Source organism: Cherax quadricarinatus, chromosome 7 (assembly GCF_038502225.1).
Source record: "Cherax quadricarinatus isolate ZL_2023a chromosome 7, ASM3850222v1, whole genome shotgun sequence".
Taxonomy (NCBI): Eukaryota; Metazoa; Arthropoda; class Malacostraca; order Decapoda; family Parastacidae; genus Cherax; species Cherax quadricarinatus.
In genome coordinates, this window is record NC_091298.1 from 62,131,610 (window position 1) to 62,158,750 (window position 27,141).

The window sequence follows — 27,141 nt, forward strand, 5'->3', positions numbered from 1 at the left end:
GGATGTCCCGATCCCTCTCCGGTATCCCGGAGTAGCTTTGGGTGTCTTTTGGGCGACGGGTGTATCTCTGGAAGCCACCTTTCGGATTCCGGGGGTGGTGGCTGAAGGAGGTATGCTTTGTGGCGGATATCCGGCCGCCCTCTCTTTTGTCCACCGAGGTAGCTCGGCAGATGTGAGGTTGCTATCCCGGATTGCTGGTTTACTGGCATGAAGGGTAGGGTATGGCACGGGTTCCATGCTGCATCTGCGCTACTAGCGGTGTCGAGTCCTCTTGGGCGCGGAGGGAGATTTCCGGCCCTTTCATTCCTCCTGGGAACTATTCCTCCCCGCTCCCCCCTTTTTTTATTCTTTTTTTTGTTTTTATTTTCTTTTCTTCTTTCTTTTTTTTTCTTAAAAACAAAAAGCAAAGGAGTAACCTAACCATGGCAGCCCTAGTCCATGAAACCACTACCCCCGGGCCCCTTCTTGATACCGCACCCCATTCTGACCCTGCCTTGTGTTTAGACCACTCTTCGGACACTCCTGATGCCCCTGTACCTCTTGCTGGTGCTGTTTCCTCACCCGCTTCAGGTACCGGGGCTTTGACTGACTCCTTCGATTTGTCTGAACTCCGCTCTCCTTTGACTATGCTTCCGGCTTCTCCCTCTACGGTACGGCAATTTTCGAATCGCCCACCCATTTCATGCCGGACCAACTCCGGTCCTACTCCTAAACGCCAACGTCAATCTCCTGATGATGCTCCGTCGTTACCTTCCCATTCTACTCGGAAACGACCGACACGTCGAGCACTCCCTCTCCACGCTCAGTTTCGGACCACACAATGGACTAAATTCTTTACTTTAAGACCAACTTCTTCTTCTGCCTACCTTTCTGACCATAGTATTGCCAAAGCGCTCCTGCGTCATGTTGGCAGAGATATTTCATTTCACGCTCTCAAGAGCGGTACGCGCATCGTCACTGTCCAGAATGCTACCCAAGCTCATGATCTTTCTCTCCTTTCGAATATCGATACTACTCCTATCACTATTGAAAAACATCTTTCTCTCAATTCTTGTAGTGGTACTGTCATTCTGCCCCATACCATAGTCCAACAGAATTTCCAGTCATGTGGCAATGACATTTTTGAACAGCTGGAACTCCAGGATCTCCCAATCCTCAAAGTAGACACTTATGTCCTTCCTGCCCGGGGGCGGAGACGTTACCCTTGCAATGTGGCTCGTTTAACTTTTGACAGCCGAGAACTCCCGTCCTCTGTATATGTCGCGGGACATCGGTTACAAGTTCGAAAGGTGATACCTACACCGCAACAATGTAGAAATTGCTGGCGTTTTGGTCACCCAGCGAAATATTGCAGATCTATGGCCGAATGCCCAGTCTGTGGTGCCGACAACCATTCTAATACATCTTGCAGTCAACCTCCATCTTGCCTTAATTGTAATGAAGCTCACCCTTCGTACTCCCGCCGTTGCCAGGTCTACTTAAATGAACGTGAAATCCGTTGCCTCAAAGAGGCAGAAGGTCTCCCTTATGCTATGGCAGTTACTCATCTCCGCCTCCAAGGGAGACTACCCCGTGTTTCTTATTCTCGTGTTTCCAAACATCCCCCCACTTCTGGGGTCCCATCTTCTGCAGCCTCCTCTGTTGTTACCCCTCCCATAGCCATTACGGCATCTAATCCTTTTGCTGTCCTTGGCTCTGACGTCCCGACTACAACTCAGTCTGTTCTCACATCTTCGCGTCCTTCCTCACAAGCCCCAGTATCGACAAGACCTCGTACGACACCTAATACCAATCGCCCCTCTACTCAGAAGTCCAAAAAATCCACATTGCTCAAATCTTCTTTGCCCCTTCCTTCCCTTCTTCCACCTCCACACGTTACCTTTCCAGTCTCTGTACCTAGTTCTTCCCCTCTCTCTGGCTCTATTACAAGTGTGGAGATTCACCCTCCTCCTCGTACTATGCCTTCCACCCCCGTCCCCTCCCAAGTTTCTCCCTCTTCTGTCACCTCCCAGGTTTCTACCTCTTCTGTCCCCCCCCACACTTCATCTCCAGTCCCTTACACTTTTCCCTCCCCCTCTACTTTGGTACAGTCCATTACTGTCCCAATCTTTACTCACCCTCCTCCTCCTATCTCCAATATGGTTTCCCATACATCTTTGAATTCAGAAACACTTGAAGCCATTTCAGAATATATTGCAGAGACTAAACCTTCAATGGACACTGATTCACTTCCTGTTCCTTCTCTTCCCTCTCCTCCATCTTCACAACCCCATTCTTCGCAACGCTCCGTTCCTTCGCTACTTGAACATCTTCCAATGCCACCACACGTTGACTTTTCTAACCCCTCTAGTCCGTAGGTGCCTTTACCTACAGATTCCTGATATTTCCTTCATCGCCAATCATGGCCTATTTACAGTGGAATATCCGCGGCCTCAGGGGTAATCGGGGTGAGCTTCAGATGTTGCTTTCCAGGTTTTCCCCTGTTGGTGCTTGCTTACAAGAACCAAAATTACACTCGGCTGTTTTCCAACCTATCTCAGGCTATAATTTATTGTATTCTTCGGATCCTTTCTCAGATGGGACCTTTAATGAAAGTGCCCTTCTTCTACGCAATGATATTCCGTACTGTCAACTATTTGTCCATACCTCGCTGCATTACACTGCAGCCCGTATCCACTTGAATAAGTGGTTTACAATATGTTCTTTATATCTCTCTCCTTCTCGAGCATTTTCTATCCCAGACTTTGCCTTTCTTGTTTCATCCTTACCACCACCACTTCTGTTACTTGGTGATTTTAATGCCCACCATTTCCTCTGGGGGGGGTCTCATTGTGACTCACGTGGCATTCAGTTGGAGGCTTTTCTTGCCTCTCACCCCCTCCATGTTTTAAATACGGGTACTCCCACCCATTTTGATCCTCGTACTCATACTCTCTCTTGCATCGATCTATCAGTCTGCTCTTCCTCCACTGCACTAGACTTCACCTGGTCTGTTCTACCAGACTTACATGACAGCGATCATTTTCCGATCATTCTTACTTCTCCTTCCTATTCACCACCTTCCCGTAGCCCTCGCTGGCAATTTGATCGGGCAAATTGGGATCTTTACTCACACCTCACTGCTTTTAGTGAGGTTCCTTCTTCATCCTCCATTGATGAGCTCCTACACATCTTCTCGACATCAGTTTATACCGCAGCTTCTCATTCTATACCCCAAACCTCAGGCAGGCATTCTCAGAAGTGCGTGCCTTGGTGGTCTCCTGCTTGTGCTCGTGCAGTACGTTTGAAACGTGCTGCATGGGGCAGGTACCGGTACAATAGAACCGCTGAGAGACTTGTTGATTTTAAGCAGAAGCGTGCGATCGCTCGCCGTGTCATCCGTGAAGCTAAACGCACTTGTTGGCGAGACTATGTTTCCACCATCACCTCTGCTTCTTCTATGAGTGCAGTCTGGAAAAAAGTGAGGAAATTGAGTGGTAAATACTCTCCTGACCCGGCTCCTGTTCTACGGGTCACTGGTGTTGATATAGCAAACCCTCTCGACGTTGCCATTGAACTTGGCACACATCTGGTCCGTATTTCCCGAGGGCTCCATCTATGCCCCTCGTTTCTTTCCTCAAAGTCTGCCAGAGAGTTAGTACCCTTGGACTTTTCTTCTCTCGGAGAAGAACAGTATAATGTGCCTTTTACACTTCAAGAACTGGAGGCAACGCTCTCAGCTTGCCGATCATCGGCAGCTGGGCCTGATGACATTCATATTCGTATGTTACAACATTTACATCGGTCAGCCCTTGTAGTCCTCTTACACCTCTTCAATCTTATTTGGGCACAAGGAGTTCTTCCCCAGCTGTGGAAATCTGCCATTGTTCTCCCTTTCCGCAAACCGGGTACTACAGGACATGATGCCTCCCACTATCGCCCCATCGCTCTTACAAGTGCAGTTTGCAAAGTGATGGAACGCCTCGTAAATCGACGTTTAATGTGGTATTTAGAGACTCACAACAGTCTCTCCGCTAGTCAATATGGCTTTCGTAAGGGTCGTTCTACCATAGACCCCTTACTACGCTTGGATACGTATGTTCGTAATGCCTTTGCGAATAATCACTCAGTTATTGCCATATTTTTTGACCTTGAGAAGGCATATGACACAACTTGGAGGTATAATATTTTGGCCCAGGCCCATTCCTTAGGCCTCCGAGGCAATCTACCATCCTTCCTTAAGAACTTTTTAACTGACAGACATTTCCGTGTTCGAGTCAATAATGTTCTTTCCCCGGACTTCGTCCAAGCTGAAGGTGTCCCTCAGGGATGTGTTCTAAGCACAACACTTTTTCTCCTTGCTATAAATGATTTGGCCTCTGTTCTTCCACCCAATATTTGGTCATCACTATGTTGATGACTTCGCTATTGCTTGTGCAGGCGCTGACTGTCACCTTATTGCAGTTTCTCTCCAGCATGCGGTCGACCGTGTTTCCACTTGGGCCACCACACATGGGTTTAAATTTTCAAGTACCAAAACTCACCAAATTACTTTCACTAGACGCTCTGTTATCTCCGATCATCCTTTGTATCTCTATGGCTCCCCTATCCCCGAACGTGATACAGTCAGGTTTCTAGGCCTTCTCTTTGACCGTCGGTTAACCTGGAAACCTCACATTACCTCTCTGAAGGCAACTTGTCACAGCCGGCTAAACCTTCTTAAAACCCTTGCTCATCTTTCCTGGGGAGCTGATCGTCGAACTCTGCTTCGCCTACATTCAGCCCTCGTTTTATCGAAACTCGATTATGGTGACCAGATTTATTCCGCGGCCTCTCCTGCTACTCTCTCTAGCCTTAACTCTATCCATCACCAAGGCTTACGTTTGTGCCTTGGTGCTTTTCGCTCTTCCCCTGTTGAGAGCCTCTATACAGAAGCAAATGTTCCATCCTTGTCTGATCGCCGTGATGCCCATTGCCTTCGTTACTATGTACGCTCTCACGATCTACACAATCCTTCCATTTATAGAATGGTCACCGATATTAGTAGACATTCTTTATTCGTTCGCCGCCCCTGTTTGCTCCGTCCCTTTTCTCTTCGCCTACTTTCACTCTTGTCTTCCCTTCAGTTACCACCTTTATATGTTCATGTAGCATCTCACTTTTCCCTACCCCCCTGGGAAGTTCCAGCTGTTCGGGTCTGTTCTTTCTCACTCCCTTGCTCGAAAGCTCAACTGCCTACGGTGGCTTCCCGCTCTCTTTTTCTTGATCACTTCCACTCTCATTCTCATGCCACCGCTGTGTACACAGATGGCTCTAAGTCTTCAGACGGCGTCGGATTCGCAGCAGTGTTTCCGGACAGCGTCGTACGAGGGCATTTACTATCTTCAGCTAGCATTTTTACTGCTGAACTGTATGCCATTCTTGCAGCACTTATTCGTATCGCATCTATGCCTGTGTCATCATTTGTAGTAGTCTCAGACTCCCTTAGTGCTCTACAGGCTATACGAAAATTTGATACATCTCATCCCCTAGTTCTCCGTATCCAACTTTGGCTACGCCGTATCTCTACCAAACATAAAGATATTGTTTTTTGTTGGGTCCCTGGTCATGTCGACGTACAGGGCAATGAACAGGCAGACACTGCTGCGCGGTCAGCAGTATATGACCTACCAATTTCCTATCGAGGTGTTCCATTTCTGGACTATTTTGCTGCAATAGCTACCCACCTTCGCACCCGTTGGCAACAACGTTGGTCAACTCTGCTCGGTAACAAACTTCATTCTATTAAACCGAGCATAGGTTACTGGCCGTCTTCTTGTCATCAGTGCCGAGGTTGGGAGACCACTCTCTCCCGCCTTCGCATTGGCCACACTCGTCTTACTCATGGGTATCTCATGGAGAGGCACCCTGTTCCTCTCTGTGAGCAGTGTCAAGTTCCAGTATCGATTAGCCACATTCTGTTAGACTGCCCTCTCTATCAACGAGCACGCAGAATTTACCTCCAACGTCGTCTTCGTTCTCCTACTCTCTCTTTACCTTCCCTTCTTGCTGATGGACCCTCCTTTAATCCTGACTCTCTCATTGACTTCTTGACAACGACTGATTTACTCCACAAACTCTGATGATACTTTTCGCACTCCCCTCAGCCCTTTCTGGTTCAGTCTCTTGCTGCCCTTTACCCTTTTACCATCCACTGCCCCGCTGTTATCCGTAACCTGTTGCTCATCCATCTCCCTTTTGCCACCTGATGCCCTCGCTTCCTTCCTGCCCTGCAGCGCTGTATAGTCCTTGTGGCTTGGCGCTTCTTTTTGATTATAATAATAATACATTTCCAGGCTTTACATAAGAATTCCATTTTGATTTTTTATTCACACCAAAAAATAGAAGATTTACTGTTATGCAATACTGTAATAATTGTATAAATAATATCAGTGCATTTGTGAAAGCATATTAGACCCACCAGTTGATGTGTATTGGACGCATGATGTGATCCGTTCACTCTTGAACATCGGCAAAACTTGAACATTTCTGCTATTTTGAGCTCAATTTCAAGCTATTTTCTGTCCTAAAACCAAAATCATCTATTTCTGTAATATATCTTCCATTCTTTAATGAGACCGAGAAACCGTGAATACACCCATAAAATCGACAAAAGTACACAAATTTGTTTTAAACCAAAAATACGGTCAGTTTTTTCTCATTATGCACTGCGTGCTGTAGGATGTTTTATTTGGTGCACACTTACCATAGACCCATTCTCTTGTATCTAGACCCAAATTTACCATTCACAGCTTGCCCAAGCCAAGCTCATCACAAAGTACTATGGCACAGACCCTGGCTTTAAACCTGTAGAAGAACAGCACGGACCCTCAAGTTATCTCTATAATTATCCCTACTACTAATATATTACCCCTAGTACTATTCAATCTATTACCTCTATTACTAAGAGAATGAGGTAATAGGCCTACTGTAGCATTTATGTTACCCTTTCACAAACAGTTCAAGGATACCATGTCCTTATTTGTACTGGCTTGACAAAGCTCCTGGAGACTACAATGTAGGGACAATGCAATATCTCATGAAAAAACCCTCTCAAAATTCAGAGAAATTCCTATAGTGCCAAGGCTGGGAAGGTATAACAGCAGTTAATTACTAATTATAAGGCAGGAGCTGGAGCTAAGACCCCTATAAATGTACATTTAACGAATAGTCACTTTTAAAAGGAAAATAAAAACAAATACAAAATTTCCCAAATGAAATTTGTGCATCTTCCTTTAAAGACTATTCAAATCTCAAATTGAGTGCAACTTGTGAAAAAAAATACTAGGCATGTAGATGCAGTACTTACGTCCAAAAGGGCAGAAGTCTATAAGAGGCTGTTTTTTTAAAGCTGGGTGTGGTTATATTATGTCCCTCGCACAAAAGTCGCTGCATGCATCCTGGCTCAAGATTAGCAGCCCTGGGTTGAGTATTTAATGATGGTATATGAAGCCCTAGAACTGATATCAGGTGTGCCATACCAACTCTGTAAATAAATTTAGACAGGCTATTATTTTTTACATACATGCACATCTTTTCATAACATTCTTCAATATATCAACTTTTTTTTTTGTTTATTACTCCAATGTACCAGTTCTGGCTTCTTTAGAGCTATATTTGAAAATTTTTATACATTTTTTCTCTCCAATTATCTGGCCATATCCCACCCAGGCAGGGCAACCTAAAAAGGCTTTTCTTTATAAATTTAGTAATTTATACAGAAGGGATTACTAGCCCCTTGCTCCTGGCATTTTAGTCGCTTTTTATGACAAGCATGGTTTACGGAGAAAGAATTCTTTTCCACTGACCCGGGGAGATAAACGGAAATAAAGAACAAGAATGAAGAAAACCCAGATGGGTGTGTAAATATATATGCTTGTACATTCATATGTAGTGTGACCTAAGTAGCAAGATATACCTGTTATCCCATATTATAATAAAGCACTAAACCTATATCCCGTGTGTTTGACAAAAAAAATAAAAGACATGTAAAACAATTACAGGTTTCCACTTCATAATCATTTATTAAATTTTTATCATGGCCATCTCTCACTAAGTAGGGTGACCCAAACACATTCAACATTATTCACTTCTACCAATAGGAAATATGTACACCATGCCTTTCTTCAAATCCCTAAGACCACTAAATATAAATGCAATTCAAACATTCTACTGTTCAAGCCACATGTTCAAAACATTACACTGTAATGCTGACATTGAACTCAGGCAATTCCTAGAAAAACATTACACAGGCATCACACCAGAAAAATTATAATCATAACTAAATGCCAACCCTATAAGGGTCATAAAGCACTGACCAGAAACAATTACCCATTTGATATCCTTTGTTTGACTGAACATTACAGAAATTCTTTGCATGTTGCAGGACCAAAGATATGGAGTTACTTAACAGAGCTAAATGGCTGCAGCAGTCTCTTGCAATTGAAAAGAATGCTAAAGAGGGCACTGTGCCTAAATAGTGAAGTCAAATCACATACCTTATCTATTTCTGATTACCCTTTACTGTTTTCTCCACAAGAGCACCATTACTACAATATATGTACTGTGTTGAACTTTGTTACTTGGAACAGTCACTGCATCATGAATCTGAATTATTGTATTGTCACCTAATGTGCAAAAAAATTGTACCAGAGAACTTATTTGACTGAACTTGAACCCATCTAATTTTTCATATGTACATGTACCATGCTGTTTTATCTCTTTACATAAACATTTGCTAGTCACCGAATTAATTTTATTGTGTATATACATCTTCATAGACACAAAATTCTCAATCATAACCCACATGGAAAACTCGGGAGATTGATTTGTATATTTTGACCCCCTTCTGGGATTCTCTTCAGCATGGGAATCCCAGAAAGGGGTCAAAATATACAGATCAATTATTCAGTCTTCTTAGTGTCTACATGTAGATTACTGAGCATTGATAAGTATTACTGAACATTGATAAGTATTCATTACACTTTATTCATATACATAAAATGTTAATTATCCTTTCACTCTTAAGTTAGGTGTAAGCTTGTTCTGCATAATTAAGGACTTTACTTGTGGAACATCAAATGTTATCCATTTTTGCAGAAACTATATATCATATGGAGATAAAGAATTTGGAGATAAAAGATAGACACTGGAAAACTAGACAAATGCAGTATAATGCAATCCTTTATTGACTGTTTTGCCCATACAGTGGGCTTTATCAAGTCACAAAAAGGTCTGTGTGACTAAAAAGGCCACTGTGTGGGCAAAACATTGCCAATGATGGACTTCTTTATACTTCATTTGTGTACTTTTCTAAAGAATTTTAATTTAGGTTATGACCCTTACGAGTTTAGCGTTTCCCTTTGATTATACAGTAGAATACAGCTGTGTTAAAAAAAAGTCATCATTCACCTTTTATACTTTCCCAAAAGAAGGTGCTACTGATATGCAATTGTAAAATTCTACATTATAAATTTTCACCAAAATAAGTACTTGTGCAACAGGAGTATATGAAGTATTATACTTTCAAGTAAAAATATAACTACATCAATACGCAATAATGGCAAAAATGAAGTACAGAATTTTTTTTTCCTGACCTGGCTATCTCATGAAGACTAATGTAGACCTGACTGATGACCTGTGCCACTTTCTTAAGCAGTGTGTTGTTTTTATGATTGTCATCAACATCTTTTTCAAGGCCAAGATTATCCATAAATTCAAATGCAAGGGAAGAAAAGTCAAGCTGCAGTCCACTGAAATTAATCTCATCCTCTCGACCCAGGAGCGAGTTCAAGGTGGTTGTCTGAAAGAGACGACTTAAAAAACAACAGGCAACTAAACAGAAAAAAAAAATGGTGGTAAAAGAAAAAGAGGTCAAAAGTTCAAAGGATAATATAAAGTTTTAAAACCCAGTACAACAGTCTATTGGCTCTGGTCCTGACCAAACTGTTGTGCATAGTTTCAATAAAATGATTTACCCTATATTCTCAAGAAATACAATGTTTTGATTAAAAAAATGCACAGTATGTGTGTTATATTGCACAAATAATATACAGTATTGTATATAATAAACACTGGTCAACAGCAGAAATGCCTCAGAAATAAAACTAGTCATTTACTAAATTTGGGTCACTGAATATAGAAATGATGCTTAAAATTGCAAATTGGTGCTATTTATGAAGATATGAACTCAGGCTGGGTGCTGTTATCTTTGACAGGAAAGGCTCATAATTCAAATGCACAATTGTTTAAAAAATGTATGACATTCCCTGAAGTCAAACTATGCAACTTTTAAAAAAATACAGGATTTCCTTTAGTTAATTGTTAAAGCCCCTGAAAGCACAAAAAGTTTTAAACGTGTAGCCCAAAATATGTAATAAATATTAATTAAACAAATCTTGTTTTTAGTAATCTATGTAGAAGGGGACATATGAACTGTTGCATCTGTGCATCTTTGACAGTGATAGTGTGAATGATGGTGAAACTTTTTTTTTTTTTTCCTTGGGCCACCCTACCTTGGTGGGAGAGAGCCTGCGTATTAAAAAATAATAATATTGAATTAGACAAGGTGAATAATTTATATTCAACATGTGAATACTTCAGTACATTTGGAGTTTCATTGAACACTGGCATTTTTGCCAAGGATTTAACTTTTTTGTTTTTTTTAAATATATAAACAGAACTGGAGTTACTCCCACATTTGCACAGTAACTGTTACCCCAAGATGTAAACCACTACAATCCACTAACACCAGATACATTTTTACTGCTAGGTAAGCAGGAGTAGCAGGCATAAAAGGTAGCTTGCCCCTATGCTCTGTCTTGCCTTGTTAATTGAACCTGGGACAGTGACACTGATGAGCATCTTGATATGGTCAAGGTGGGGCAAGGCTTGCATCAACCTATAATTCAGAGTTATATATGCCTATAATTCAGAATTACATATCAGTAAAGTCTATCCCAATTTGGGTTTCCTATATCGGGCATGTCTGATAATGAGCCAGACAAAAGGCTTCAAACCATTTATGATGCAAAACATTGAATTTATCCAAGAAGCAATTTGGACAACCACCAATTGTTATTGATTCTGTATAGTTGAGGTGTGCCAAAATATCAGTGGGTATTGGCCTAAAACTAAACGTTGGTATTAGTACTGGCAAGTACCAGGCAATTTTAATGGTATCCGCATCAACCTAAAACCAAGTACTGTACGTAGAGATTGTCAAAAAAAATTAGTATCATTCCATCCCTAATGTACAGTACATGTATATAATTTAGGTTCAATTAGGATTTTTCCAGATTTTGTCATCTTAACACTAAAAATTCTGTCTAATGAAGTGTTACATGCCAACTGCATTTTTTAATTACAAACTTGAATTTACCCCTATTTATATATGCTGTATAACTTCCTAAAATATATATATGTATAAAAAGTACAAATAAAACTCACATTAGCTATGGCTTGTACCACCAAGTTAGCCATGAAAATGCCAAAAGCTAGGAAAGACATCGTAGTGACAGCTTTGTCAATGCTTGGAAGTTGCTTAGACACTCCAGACACCATCTGCCCCATCCGATACATCCAATTACTACTTTCCTGTTGATGTAATGTGCTCATTCCATTCCCAGCTTTATTCTTGAAACCTGAAATATGATGAAAGTTAATTAAAATGTGTGGCCAAGGTGCACCAGCTTGCTTTGACACTTCTTTAAATTACAGTATAGTACAGTGAATCTCTAATTAATGGCCTGATGAAGGGGGAGGGGGTGTGTTATTGCTGATTTTTTCCACAGATTCTGGCTGATGAAATTAATTTTTCATGACTAACAAAAGGACAAACTTCTTAGTGTATGTACTTGGTCTGCTTGGTCACATCTTAAACTATCTTTATTATTTAATGTTTTGGATTAACAAAATTACTGACTGGAGAAACATCTTCACAGTAGATACCCAAATGTCTTTAGTGGATTATCTTGAAAAAATGGGTTGCCACCCTGTTAAGGTGACCCAGTGTATGGGAGGGTAGAAAATACAATGGCTACATATTATGGTATATACATCCAGCTGTTTATAAAAATTGCTGACTAGTTACAAGAATTTAATTGGTATCTAGAGTTGCATCCTAGAGAAAGACTAAGAGAAATTAGCCATACTTTGTTTTGTTGGGCTATACTGGGTTAGTAAATGTCCAGGATTAAATACCCTAGAGATAGTTCATTTTTTCCATACTAACCTAAAGAAATCTCTGGACATGTTAAATTTTTACAAGTTTCTCACCGGAATTTATAAGAAGTTTCTTTTTAAGTGGATGGTCCATAAGGTTTGCCAGTGGCATGGCTTCAGCCAAAGATAAACCAGTCTGTGTATTTCCAGCACTTGCTTGGCTATTCAGGTGTCCAGGAGAGGTAGATGAATGCACTATAAGATGTGGAATGTTAGACCAGGGTTGATCCAAACTCTTGTGATCAGGAAATGCCTGGGATTCATAATCTGTGAAGAGGCCCTTTGTTACGGGTGTTCTATAAATCTATGAAAAGAACAATGTACAGTAAGTCTTAGGCTGAATCACCACAACTTTAAGAACCACTGAAATAAGGACTAGATTCTAATCTCTATTTTAGTGATAAAAGTATTCTTGATGTTGTATCTAGGTAAACTGCAGTGTTAATGAGCTAAATGCAGTTCACAGCCTTTAGAGCTAACAAACCATTAATTAAACTAGCAGTGTTCTCACCTGTGTGCTGTAGGTTGTGAGCAATGAGGTTGGTGGTGGGTAGAGTATTATGACCCATAGAACTGGAGATACCTGCTGGACCAGCTGACAGCCTTCTCCTGAAACAGATCAAGTGATGTTTTGTTACACTGTATATTCATAGGGATCATAAAGCACCTGGGAAACAAGATGTAATCAGGCCTGATGCAGGGAGAGAGGATAACTAATTCCTGGATCAACAGACTTCACCAGCAACAAATATAATTTTTTTAATTGTTAATGTCTATAATACCCACTGTTACCTATTTTCCAAACCTAATCATTCAGAAATGTTTAAGAAATGGCAAAGTATTTTATCTACAGTGGTATATTACAAACCATTCTGGAAAAATATCCTGACTTTGCTCACTGTAAATAAAGTATTACCACGTGTGTTTTTGTGCGTGCATGCATGCCCGTCCCAATTAATATTTGCACTAATAACTCATAGTTGTGACCGGGAGTGGACGTGTGAATGGCTCATTACGGTGTAATTTGTTCATGATTGTAACCATGTATAGACATGTAGATGGTTCATTGCCTTTAACTTTTTCAGCTATCAAAACTTTGGGGCCCAGTCCCTGGACTCATTATGTACCTCTACTCTTTTGACTACCGCCCACAGGATGGGTATGAGATGCATAATAAAGATATTAAACGAACTGTGCATGTATTATTGTCATCACCATATTTTGGCCACTCAATTATTCTAGATGAATGCAGCTCCCTCCTAATAAACATTTTACTGTGGCTTAGACAGTCAGATGTGTGACTGACACTAGAATAAGTGATTCTGTGACTGACCACTTAACTATTATTTGAACACAAGGATGGCATACATTTATTTATTATTATTTGGACATGATACATAGTTGTACAAAAGAAATACAGTGGTTGAGTGTACATGCCAAAAGCCCCTTGTATGCAGAGCATTGTGGGCAGGCTTAAAATTAACTTAAGATTAACTAAGCAATGATATATTCAGTGGTAAAAATACAGTAAACAAATTACAACATGAAGTACAAATGAGTATTTCAAGTAAGAGGCTTTATAGTTTTACAAATCTGTAGCATATCTGATGAGTTACTGAGCATTCAAGAGACTGGAGTATTCTATTAGGTAATGTAATTACAAAAAAACAGTTTGATAGGGTCACAGGTTATACATTTATGAGAACCAGTTAATCAGTATTTATTTAGTTGTAGATGAGTAAGTGGTTTTTAAGAAGAGTCTTGAATTGATAAACAGACAGTGTTTCTTTTATATTCACGGGTAATGAATTCCAGATTTTTGGGCCTTTTATGTGCATTGCATTTTTACATAGTGTGAGATGGACACGAGGAACATCAAAGAGTGTTCTGTTGAGGTTGGTAAAGAGAAGTTTAAGGGGAGGGTTTATATCCGAGTTAAGTGTTCTATGTAGTAGGTACAATAATAAGTATGGATGTTTTGTACGATGAGTAATTTTAGAGTTTTGAATATTGGTGGAGTATGCTGCCTGTAGTGGGAATTTATCATCATTCTGACTGCAGCCTTTTGTTGGGTAATTAATGGTCCGAGATGGTTTATTGTTGTCGAGCCCCATGCACAAATTCCATACATGAGATAGGGGTAAATGAGCGAGTGATATAGGGCCAGGACTGACTGACTGTGGAACATAGTACCGTATCTTCGATAGTATGCCTACAGTCTTGGAGATTTTCTTGGGAATGTGTTGTATACGTGTTTAAAATTCGAGTATTATTAAGGTGGATTCCTAAGAATTTTCCCTCTGTGAGCTTTATGATAGGTGATCCGTTTATCATTATGTTAAGAGGGACATCTGTGGTTCTGTTTCCAAACTGTATGTAGTAGTTTTTGTTAATATTGAGAGTAAGTTTGTTAATCATCCAGGTAGATATTTTCTGTAATTTGGTATTTACAGTATTGGCTAGCATGACCGAGCTTGGGCGAGAGAAGACGTATGTAGTGTCATCTGCAAATAGTGTGGGTTTGAGTAGTTGCGATGCATTTGGTAGGTCGTTTATGTAAATGAGAAAGAGAAGAGGGCCAAGGACACTTCCCTGTGGGACACCTATTGTAACTGGCTGTGTGGAAGAGTTTGCTCCATTTGTGTACACATATTGGCTTCTGTTGCTAAGGTACAACTTCAGGTAGTTGAAGGAGTGCCCTCTTATACCATAGTGAGAATTTTATGTACAGCAAATCATGGTCAACTGTACCAAAAGCTTTACGTAAATCAATGAAGATCCCCAATGGGACTTCTTTTTTCTCAAGTGCAGTGTATATTTGTTCTAGCATGTGTATAATAGCATCATTTGTATTTTTATTAAGCCTGAACCCAAACTGACAGGGGTTGAGTATGTTGTGGGAGATGAGGTAGGAATAGATTCACTTATGAATTAATTTTTCAAAGATTTTAGAGAGAGGGTGCAAGTTGGATATTGGCCTATAGTTATTCAAGTCTGTTTGATCTCCTCTATGTATCGGGGAGACCCTCGCTATTTTGAGAACTGTGGGGAAGGTAGAGGATTCGATGGATTTGTTCAAGTGTGTTGCTATGATTGGTGACAGCACTTGCGAAGCTTTTTTGTATATAAAGGGTGGTAGGGTATTCAAATCTCCTCTCTTGTTTTTTATTGTGTTGATAATAAGGGAGACTTCTGTTGGGTTAGGCAGAGCTAGGAACAGTGTGTTCAGGTAGTTACCAGTGAGGTAGTCATTTGGTGGGGTATTTGAGCTTGGGTGGAGAAGAAAACATTGAGTGTTTGCTGTTTCAGTTGGTGGGAGTTGGGGTTCATCTGGTTTTGTTAGTTTGGTTGCTCTGTTTCCTGATATCTTTTGTTCTTAGAATTTCAGATAGGGTTTTCCATGTCTTTTTTTATATCACCTTTTAAGTTGGATAATCTGTTCTCATAATACAATTTTTTTGCCCTTCTTATGAGGCTGGTTAGGATTGATGAGTAATGTTTTGTTTGGTCTCTGGTTATGTGACCCATTCTATACTGTTTTTCATATAGGTGCTTTATATTTGTGGATTTGAGAATGCTAGGTGTTAGCCAGGGATTGTTTAGTCTCTTAGCTGTGATTTTTTTTTTTTTTTTTTTTTTTTTAGGGCAGTATTGGGTCTTTTAGAAAATTAATACATTCATCAGTATAGGTTTCTAGCTCAGTTAGCCAGTTGATGTTTGTCACTGCTGTTGTGAAGTTATTAATGACTGACTCATTATGAAGTCTGAAGGTTACTTTAGTAGTGTCTTGGGGTAATTTACCTAGATTGGTTATGAGAAAGGTAGGGTTGTGGTCAGTGGTATTATCTGTGATTATGCCTGATTTTAAAGGGGATATGGTGTTGGTCCAGATGTGGTCTAATAGGGAAACACTAGTCTCTAATTCTTGTAGATTTTGTTACTGTTGGTAGCAACAAGCAGTTATTCATAGTGTTTGTGAATTCAGTAATGTGTGGATCCTGGTCTTGCAGGAGATTTACATTGAAGTCACCTGAGAGTAGTAAGTGATCTTTATTCTTGTGTGCATCAGTTATCATACTTCCTAGGGCTTCACTAAAATGGCTAATGTTTGACTGTGGTACTCTGTAGATGTTGATCACTGAGGTTTTTGTAGGTACAGTATTTGGATTTTAATTTAGCTATTATATATTCCCCATGTTCATACCTTGTGCAAGTATTAGCGATACATTCTAGCTGGTCTGAGTAGTACATAGCTGTGCCACCTCCTTGTTGATCTGGCCTACAGTTGTGTATGGCTGTGTAACCAGGAATGGCAAAGATGTCTGTAGTATCTGGCTTTAGCCAGGTTTCGGCGAGAGTAATGATGGACATACTGGCATGCAGGGAATTTAGTACAGTGGACCCCCAGTTAGCAATATTTTTTCATTCCAGAAGTATGTTCAGGTGCCAGTACTGACCGAATTTGTTCCCATAAGGAATACTGTGCAGTAGATTAGTCCATTTCAGACCCCCAAACATACACGTACAAACGCACTTACATAAATACACTTACATAATTGGTCGCATTGGGAGGTGATCGTTAAGCGGGGGTCCACTGTAATGCTGTGAGGTCATCGTAATGTTTGCTTAAAGATCTGACATTGTAGTTAAAGACAGTTATGTTGTTGTTGGCTCTGAGAAGTGCCTTTGTTCTGCTGTGTAGTAATTACAATTACTTTTTGATTCATTTAAGTCATTCAATAAGTGGTTGGTATCAGGATCAATGCTCGTAATCATAAGATTTATAGTGGATCTATAATTAGACTTAAGTATGAGAAAGTAAATATTCTAAAGCTAAATAATAGCACCCGAATTATTTTAACAAATGTAAATATGAACTAAGGTAGTTCTTTAAAGCTAAAATAAAGGAGACAATATAAAAGGGACTAAAATAAGTAGTGGTGAACAAATAGAGTGGTAATCAAATAAGGGAGCTAGGGAATATATTAAAATAATGAACATATTCCACTTTAGCACCTTGATTATTTTAACAATTGTGAATATATGAACTAAGGTAGTTATTTAAAACTAAAATAAATGTGAAAATATACAAGGGACTAAACTAAGTAATGGTAAACAAAGTTAAATGGACAGATAGTCACTATATAGTACTGATTTAGGAGTAAGATCTAACTTGTAATATGTAATAAGTTTGAGCAATTAATAGCACTATACAAAGAAAAAAAAAATAAAAGATAGTTGGTACTAGCTAGTAAATGATAGTTCTAGGAACTGCACAATAATGTAATTGGTATATACACTAATTGCACCACACAATATAAATGGGACTAAAATAAGTAGTGGTAAACAAAATTAAATGGATAGGTAGCAACAATAAAGAAAATTAATTTAGGTGTAAGATTTGACTTGCAACAAAATTTGAGCATTTAATAGCAATTAAAAGAAGTAAAAAGTATTTGAGGTGCTGGTATTAGCTGGTAAAAAAAATGCACAATGTAATAGTAACGTACACTATATGCACCACACTATACATGTGTACAGGACACTTATCTAATCTGTTACTGAAATGTCAGCTTTTCTAAGGAAGGTAGAGAAATCATATTCATTTGAGATGGTGTATTGACGACCTGTTGACGTTTTCCTAACTAGTATTTTCCCATCTCGAGTGAAACACTAATGTATTTTGTTTTCCTGTTTAAGTTTTCTCAACGTTTTCTCGTTAGGCACTAGATGTACACCCCATTTTTCATTATAATTGCTGATTTAATTAGGTCCTTTCTTTTATCATATGAATGAAGTCTGATCATAACACTGTCTACTATCTTGTTTTCCTAGCAAACGTGTTTCTTTGATTTCATTGTTTTGCAGGATAACTTACGTGGTCATGTATTATCCTGATAGCAGTATCTTTGCACTGAATAAGAAACACGGGGCAGTCTCCCTTGGAGGCGGAGATGAGAAACCGCCATAGCATAGGGGAGACCTTCTGCCTCTTTGAGGAAACGAATTTCCCGCTCATTTAAGTAGACCTGGCAATGGCGAGAGTACGAAGGGCGAGCCTCATGACAATTAAGGCAAGAGGGAGTTCGACTGCAAGACGTATTAGAATGGTCATCGGCACCACAGACTGGGCATTCGGCTATAGATCTGCAATATTTTGCTGGGTGGCCAAATCGCCAGCAATTCCTACACTGTTGCGGTGTAGGGATCACTTTCCGAACTTGTAACCAATGTCCTGTTACATAAACAGAGGATGGGAGTTCACGGCTGTCAAAAGTTAAATGAGCCACATTGCAAGGGTATCGTCTTCGCCCGCGGACAGGAAGAACATAAGTGTCTACCTTGAGAATTGGGAGATCTTGGAGTTCCAGCTGTTTGAGAATGTCAGTGCCACATGTCTGGAAATTCTGTTGGACTATGGTATGGGGCATTATAACAGTACCACTATAAGAATTGAGGGAATGATGTTTTTCGATAGTGATAGGAATATAATCGATATGTGAAAGAAGAGAAAGATCATGAGCTTGGGTAATATTCTGGACTGTGATGATGCACGTACCACTCTTAAAAGCATGAAAGGAAATATCTCTACCAACGTGGAGTGCTTTGCCAATACGTACTATGGTCAGAAAGATAGGCAGTAGAAGAAGTCGGTCTTAATGTAAAGAATTTAGTCCATTGTGTGGTCCGAAACCGAGTGTGGAGAGGGAGTGCATGACATGTCGGTCTTTTCCGAGCAGAATGGGAAGGTAACGAAGTAACATCAGGAGATTGTCATTGACGTTTAGAAGTGGGACCAGAGTCGGTCTGACGTGGGATGGGCTGGCGATTTGAAAATCACCGCACCGTAGAGGGAGAAGCCGGAAGCATAGTCGAAGGAGAGCGGAGGTCAGACAAATCGAAGGAGTCAGTCGAAACCCCAGCACCTGAAGCGGGTGACGAAACAGCACCAGCAAGAGGTACCGGGGCCTTAGTAATGTCCGAAGAGTGGCCAAAAGACGAGGCGAGGTCAGAACGGGGTGCGGTAACAATAAGGGGCCCAGGGGTAGCGGGGCCATGGATCGGGTACTCCATAGTTAGGTTACTTTTTGTTTTTCTTAAAAACAAAAAGAAAAAAAGAAAAAAAAAGGGGGGGGGGGACCGGGGAGGGATAGTTCCTAGGAGGAATGAAAGGGCCAGAAATCTCCCTCCACGCTCAAGAGGACCTCAGCACCATAAGTAGCGTAGACGCAGCATGGAACCCATACCATACCCTACTCATCATGCCAGTAAACCAGCAATCCGGGATAGCAACCTCACATCCGCCACAAAGCATACCTCCTTCGGCCACCACCCCCGGAATCCGAAAGGTGGCTTCCAGAGATACACCCGTCGCCCGAAAAACACCCAAAGCCACCCTCCGGGATACCGGAGAGGGATCAGGACATCCCCAGGTGATCCAGATTCCACGGCAAACTACACCACCGCCAAGAACCTCAACAGAATGGGATGGACCCCGGTACCCTTTCCCCTACCTAGGAACTAGAGTGCCTGTGGGAAAAAATCCCAAAAAGGAAGGGCAAAAGGGAGGGGTGGGGAGGAGGAGGAGGAAAGGAAAAAGGGGAGGATGGGATAGGGAAGGGGGGACTGGGGGGTAATTAGGTTTGGTCTGAGGAAGGAGACCGACAGGTCTAATTCCTCAGACCAAGAGCCTCTTCACCATGCCAAGGAGCCCCCCTTGAAGAGGAATAGATAATATTTTATTTTGACATGATAAATGTATGTACAAAGTAGTATAATAGTTGGGTGTATATGCCTAAAGCCCCTTCATTTGCAGAGTATTCTGGGCAAACTTAAAATTAACTTAAGATTAATAAGGCAATAACAGTACACATGGTCATTAGATGAGTTACAATGAATACAAGAGACTTCAGTATTCTATTAGGCTATGCTATAAGGCTTTGACCCTTCAACTGTCCATACAGATGTACGTTCACATGCGTAGTGCTCCAAAAGTAGATCTACGTTTTTTTTACATTTTCAAATATAACAAAAAAATGTAGATCTAAGTTTTTTTTTTATACATTTTCAGTAGTAAAAAAATTTTTTTTTACATACTTTCAAATGTTGAAAAAACGTAGATCTACGTTTGGACAGTTTAAGGGTTAATAAGTCTTGTAGAGAAGACGTACAATTTTGATTATTGACCTTAGGCAGATACAATGGAGTGATTAACATACGAGATGAATACAGATATTAAGAGCAAGATCAGGGCTAAAAGACTGAGCACTTATCAAAGCTAAGGGGTGGAACACCTTACAGTTACCCCTTAACATCTTCCACTGTCTGCAGTACAAGTCATCTCTATTAGATTGAAAAAGTCTGCTGTATTTACTGTATGCCATTAGGTTATTAGGCGAGCACTCAACCTGCAGGAGAGAGCATGGAAGGCAATCAAATCTGCAGGGGCAGTGCCAGAATATCTATACCAGGGGAACTTAGGAGTGGATGTTTTGTTGGAAGGCAGGGCTAGGAGACTTTTTGAAGCAGCATTACTTTTTTTTTTTTATTTGGGGGCTTTGGCTAAGCTTTTTTTTATTTATTTATTTTTTTTTTTGAGGGAGGAGGAGTGTTGAAGCATCCCCTCCAGCTCCACTTTGGCACTGCCACTGCAGGTTTGATGATTGTGATGAAAGGAGAGAGTCCAATTCTTGGATCAAGAGCCCCACACCAGCATCATGGAATCTTCACACTGGTGTGGGGTACTAGTATGTATATCAATGATGTAACACATTTGTCACATTCACGATAAATGTGTATGTGCCAAAAGGCATATGTGGCAGTGAATACACTGTCAATATTTCAAGTATTATTCTTACTTGACCATCTGAAGGCGAGTCTGCAAGTCTCTTGGTGGCTGCTTTAAAGTAGGGAGTTTCTGGTATGGGAGTTTTGAAGCTATATCTGATATACCAGTTGGGTAAATGGCTCCTGTACTTCTTATTCTTCCTTCTGGCCTGGCTGCTGCAGGATGAACCCTTACATTCATCCCAATTGAGTTCTGGTTCTTCTCTGGTTGCAATGGCATTCCTGAAATAAATCCCTGTCCTCCAACAGTGGGAAAAGCGTGATGAGCACCAAAAACCATCGAATGCTGAATATGACCATCTGAAATCTTTCCAGGACCATAATTAGCAAATTTTATTGCAGCAGAAACATCTGCTGTCCCCACATCAGATCCTGCAAAACTGTGGCGGTGACCAAACACTTTGGTTGAGCTTGCAGGTTTGTAGTTGTGGGTTGAATGGGTGTCTATATGGTGAGCGTTTGAGTGTGGATGGTGGTTCTGTAAGGTATCCCAAGCATGGTGGACAGCAGCAACAGCAGACTTGGTCTCCTCCAGGGTATTATATGCATCGTATCTGAAAAAAAAAATGATTCGATTTAGGGAGCCACATGATCTGAGAAAGACATTACCAGTGCTGTCTTCAAGCAGGCACTGGACAGGCACCTAAAGTCGGTACCTGACCAGCTGGGCTGTGATTCGTACGTTGGATTGCGCGCAGCCAGCAGTAACAGCCTGGTTGATCAGGCCCTGTTCCACCATGAGGCCTGGTCACAGACCGGACCGCAGGGGCGTTGACCCCCGGAACTCTCTCCAGGTAAACTCTAGTGCATGCGAATAGCAAAGTGTTGTGTGGCATAAATTTGCAATGCAATTAAATACTATTAGCGAGGAAGATTTTTGAGTAGAAAGAGGCATTCACAGGTTATCATGTGCAAATTAATAATCCAGTTCTTTAATATTAATTATTATTACAATCAAAACTAAATGCTAAACCCACAAGGGTTTATTCTATTAAAAATTTAGAAATTAGGTTATACAAAACCCAACACAAGGTCTTACTTTTCACCAAGAAAGACCAGTATCAAAAGTTTAAAGCCAAACTGAAGAGGCATTGTGTAGTTTTCACACACACCAATATTCTATAATACAACAGCAAAACATCTGAAGCTGCTCAAAGGTTGCATTAGCAAGTTAGCATGTTGAAGGTTTGAAGCCAATCAGATGAACCCAAATTATCTCATCAAAACCAGTACAGCAGAACCCCCATGTCCACTGATTTGGTATCCATGATTTCAGTTATCCATGGTTTACTGTGTCCTAAAAATACCTCAATTTTGCATAAGGATGGTCCCAGAGTGCAAAAATAAAGAAGCTGGCAGTTCTTCAAAGCCTATGAAGCTGTGAAGAGCTTCCCATCATAAAAAAAAAAAAAATAATTCTTTATAGCAAGTACATGTATGTATAGTACATATGCATATAGTTTGCTACTATCCTCAGTTTCAGTATCCACCACAGTAGGTAGTTTCGAAAGCATCCTCTGTGGATACGGGGATCCTACTGTAATTTCAATTTTCCCTAATTCTTCAGCTACTGCACAATCTAACATTTCAAGTTATTAACTAGTTATGAAGATTAATTAGTATCTACAAAGCCTAAATCCCTAAAGGTTTCATCCATTTCAAAACAAATCAGCCAATAAAGACTGAAGCCATTCAGTTCTTAATTGGCCAATTTGTTATGACCACAATCTTGTTGACTATGCTAATCAACATCTGCTCCTAGGCTGAAGGATTGATTATTTCTTATACGTACTGTCTTCTATATGCAATTGTGTTTGGCTGAGGGACTGATTGCCTCCTTTTCTACAATCTTCTATTTATGTCCTTGAATTGTATTGATAAATCCACTGGTTGGTAAAACGTCTACAAAATAAAGATACCCAGATGTTGCACGTGTGTCCAATTCATCATGCCAGGATGAACTGCAACAATTGGTAGAGTAAAGCAGCTGAAACTCGACCATGTATTCAGAACTGCTATCAACCATTGCCCATGACATCTTGTTGCAAATTTTGTCAAGGTTAGGAATCAAAGCCAGTAGTGCTGGGCAAGTGTAAATGCTTTTGTACTGCCCACAGTAGGCACCCAGCCTCAAATACCTATTACATAAGTGTAACATGTTTCCTGATCATATCAGAGTCTTGGTATAAAATCATTTAAGAAGAGCTAAAGAGTACCTAATGAATGAAGCTACAGAAAGGAAGGCAATTACCTGTCTAGTTAATGTTCATGCAAATGTTAGTTATATTCAACATTTCATTTTAATATACATGTACTCTTAATTTCTTTTTCATGTAATTCATTTACCTAGTTTATTTTGTCAATGATAATTGATTTTTTACTGTAGGTAATATGTAATAAACATAGGTAGTAGGTTGTAAGACAGCAACCACCCAGGGAGGTACTACAGTCCTGCTAAGTGTAAAACTGGAGACCTGGAGAGAGTTTCGGGGGTCAATGCCCCCGCGGCCCGGTCTGTGACCAGGCCTCCTGGTGGATCAGCGCCTGATCAACCAGGCTGTTGCTGCTGGCTGCACGCAAACCAACGTACGAGCCACAGCCCGGCTGATCAGGAACTGACTTTAGGTGCTTGTCCAGTGCCAGCTTGAAGACTGCCAGGGGTCTGTTGGTAATCCCCCTTATGTGTGCTGGGAGGCAGTTGAACAGTCTCGGGCCCCTGACACTTATTGTATGGTCTCTTAACGTGCTAGTGACACCCCTGCTTTTCATTGGGGGGATGGTGCATCGTCTGCCAAGTCTTTTGCTTTCGTAGTGAGTGATTTTCGTGTGCAAGTTCGGTACTAGTCCCTCTAGGATTTTCCAGGTGTATATAATCATGTATCTCTCCCTCCTGCGTTCCAGGGAATACAGGTTTAGAAACCTCAAGCGCTCCCAGTAATTGAGGTGTTTTATCTCCGTTATGCGCGCCGTGAAAGTTCTCTGTACATTTTCTAGGTCGGCAATTTCACCTGCCTTGAAAGGTGCTGTTAGAGTGCAGCAATATTCCAGCCTAGATAGAACAAGTGACCTGAAGAGTGTCATCATGGGCTTGGCCTGTAAATGTTTTACAAGATGGCAGAATTGCTGGTGTCTTTTTCTGTCTCAAATATGTAAGAGTTCAGGTACATCTTGCTACTTACACTTAGGTCACACTACACATGCATGTATATTATATATATATACACACACACACACCTCAGTGTATACAGCACAGTGTGTGTGTGTGTGTGTGTGTGTGTGTGTGTGTGTGAGCGTGTATACCTTGTTTATTACGTGTTTCAAAGATGCCTCAGTCTCAACCAGGCCTCAGTCTCAACCAGGCCTCAGTCTCAACCAGGCCTCAGTCTCAACCAGGCCTCAGTCTCAACCAGGCCTCAGTCTCAACCAGGCCTCAGTCTCAACCAGGCCTCAGTCTCAACCAGGCCTCAGTCTCAACCAGGCCTCAGTCTCAACCAGGCCTCAGTCTCAACCAGGCCTCAGTCTCAACCAGGCCTCAGTCTCAACCAGGCCTCAGTCTCAACCAGGCCTCAGTCTCAACCAGGCCTCAGTCTCAACCAGGCCTCAGTCTCAACCAGGCCTCAGTCTCAACCAGGCCTCAGTCTCAACCAGGCCTCAGTCTCAACCAGGCCTCAGTCTCAACCAGGCCTCAGTCTCAACCAGGCCTCAGTCTCAACCAGGCCTCAGTCTCAACCAGGCCTCAGTCTCAACCAGGCCTCAGTCTCAACCAGGCCTCAGTCTCAACCAGGCCTCAGTCTCAACCAGGCCTCAGTCTCAACCAGGCCTCAGTCTCAACCAGGCCTCAGTCTCAACCAGGCCTCAGTCTCAACCAGGCCTCAGTCTCAACCAGGCCTCAGTCTCAACCAGGCCTCAGTCTCAACCAGGCCTCAGTATTACACTGCAGACAATAATGGCGAGATGTGTTGGTAATCCCATTCATTGACAACTGGAACAACTTTTATGGCAAACATGATATGTATGCAAGGGATGGGGTACATCTCTCTGGGGCTGGGGTGGTAGCACTTGCAAACTCAATTGAGAAGGCCATTGGTGAAATGCCTATGATTTTAAACTGATAGAAGATAGAGGTATGGGTGTGTGGGGGAAACAAGCAGGTTGCAACACTAGGGTTGGAATCAGTAAATGTATAAAATGCATTCAGCATGAAGTTATAAATAAAGACAATAGATCAGGTCAGCAAACAAAGGGGGACAGCAGAGGACAGCAAGGGACTAGCTCCCTTAAGGTTTACTATACTAATAGCAGGAGTGTAAGAAAAAAGATAGATGAGCTAAGATTAATTGCAAGTGCAGGAAACGGATATTATTGCTACAACAGAGACCTGGCTCAATCTGAAAGAGAGAGATGCCCTCTGAATGTCACATACAAGGCTATAAATTATTCCACACTGACAGGGTCAACAGGAAGGGTGGTGGAGTAGCGATGTATGTCAGAGACAATTTAAATTTTTTTGTTAGACAAGATATAAAAGCAGAAGCGTCAGCCACTGAATCTGTTTGGTTACAGCTTCTCGAGGGCCGAGAAAAACTAATTTTGGGTGTGATTTACAGGGCCCCAAATTTTGAAAGGGAGTGCAGTAAACTTCTATGGGACGAAATTTGTAAGGCATCTACATACGAAAATATTGTGCTAATGGGAGATTTCAACTATAGACAGATTGACTGGAGCAATTTGACAGGAAATTTAGAGTCAGGTGACTTTCTTGATACGACCCAGGATTGTTTTTTTTAAAACAGTTTGTGACAGAGCAACTAGAGGAAATAACCTCCTTGACTTGGTTCTTGCCAGTAGGGAAACACTAATTAATAATCTTGAGGTTAATGATGAGCTTGGGAAAGTGATCACAAATCACTCAGTTTTAATATATCATGGAATTCCCCTAATAATGGCAATCAAGTCTCCGTCCCTGACTTTCGCTTGGCTGATTTCATAGGACTGAAAAATTACTTAGGTGGGCTGAACTGGAATGACCTGACTAAGGGTCAGGTAGGTGGTGATGGTTGCCGATATGATGCTTTCCAGGGCATAGTTCTAGCTGCTCAGTCAAATTATGTTCCAAATAGGGAAATCAGATCAAACAAAAATGATCCTAAATGGATGAACAATAGATTAAAGTATCTGATTGGTCAAAAGAGAGGCATATAGTATAGGCAAATCAAAAGAGGAGAGGGGCAATTAAGAAATCGATATATTCAGTTAAAGAGAAATAAAAAAGGGAATTAGAAAAGCAGAGAGAGATTATGAGGTTAAAGTTGCAAGAGAATCGAAGACTAACCCAAAAGGATTCTTTCAGGTATACAGAAGTAAGATCAGGGACAAGATAGGCCCACTCAAAAGTTCCTCGGGTCAGCTCACTGACAGTGATAAGGAAATGTGTAGAATTTTTAACACATACTTCCTCTCAGTTTTTACACAGGAGGATACCAGCGATATTCCAGTAATGATAAATTATGTAGAACAGGACGATAATAAACTGTGCACGATTAGGGTCACAAGTGACATGGTCCTTAGGCAAATAGATAAATTAAAACCTAACAAATCCCCAGGCCCTGATGAACTGTATGCAAGGGCTCTAAAGGAATGTAAAGAGGAGCTTAGCACACCTTTGGCTAATCTTTTCAACATATCACTACAAACTGGCATGGTGCCAGATAAGTGGAAAATGGCAAATGTGATACCTATTTTCAAAACAGGTGACAGGTCCTTAGCTTCAAACTATAGACCAATAAGCCTAACCTCCATAGTGGGAAAAATTTATGGAATCAATAATTGCCGAGGCAGTTCGTAGCCACCTTGAAAAGCATAAATTAATCAACGAATCTCAGCATGGTTTTACAAAGGGGCGTTCCTGCCTTACGAATTTATTAACTTTTTTCACTAAGGTATTTGAGGAGGTAGATCATGGTAATGAATATGATATTGTGTATATGGACTTCAGTAAGGCTTTTGACAGGGTCCCACATCAGAGACTATTGAGGAAAATTAAGGCACATGGAA

At 41.0% G+C, this 27,141-nt stretch overlaps 1 protein-coding gene across 4 annotated transcripts in view; it reads right to left on the reverse strand.

Annotated features, from left to right (window-relative positions):
• LOC128687050 (uncharacterized) overlaps positions 1–27,141 on the reverse strand; it is a 56,934-nt gene that overhangs the window by 12,041 nt on the left and 17,752 nt on the right. For all 4 annotated transcript variants that reach the window (XM_070082583.1, XM_070082581.1, XM_070082582.1 and 1 more), the window contains exons 3-8: positions 21,099–21,641; positions 12,752–12,849; positions 12,295–12,507; positions 11,467–11,660; positions 9,615–9,820; positions 7,328–7,504 (exon numbers count right to left, since the gene is read on the reverse strand). In XM_070082583.1, coding sequence (XP_069938684.1) covers positions 7,328–7,504; positions 9,615–9,820; positions 11,467–11,660; positions 12,295–12,507; positions 12,752–12,849; positions 21,099–21,641 — 1,431 coding nt within the window. The remainder of the gene's footprint in view (positions 1–7,327; positions 7,505–9,614; positions 9,821–11,466; positions 11,661–12,294; positions 12,508–12,751; positions 12,850–21,098; positions 21,642–27,141) is intronic.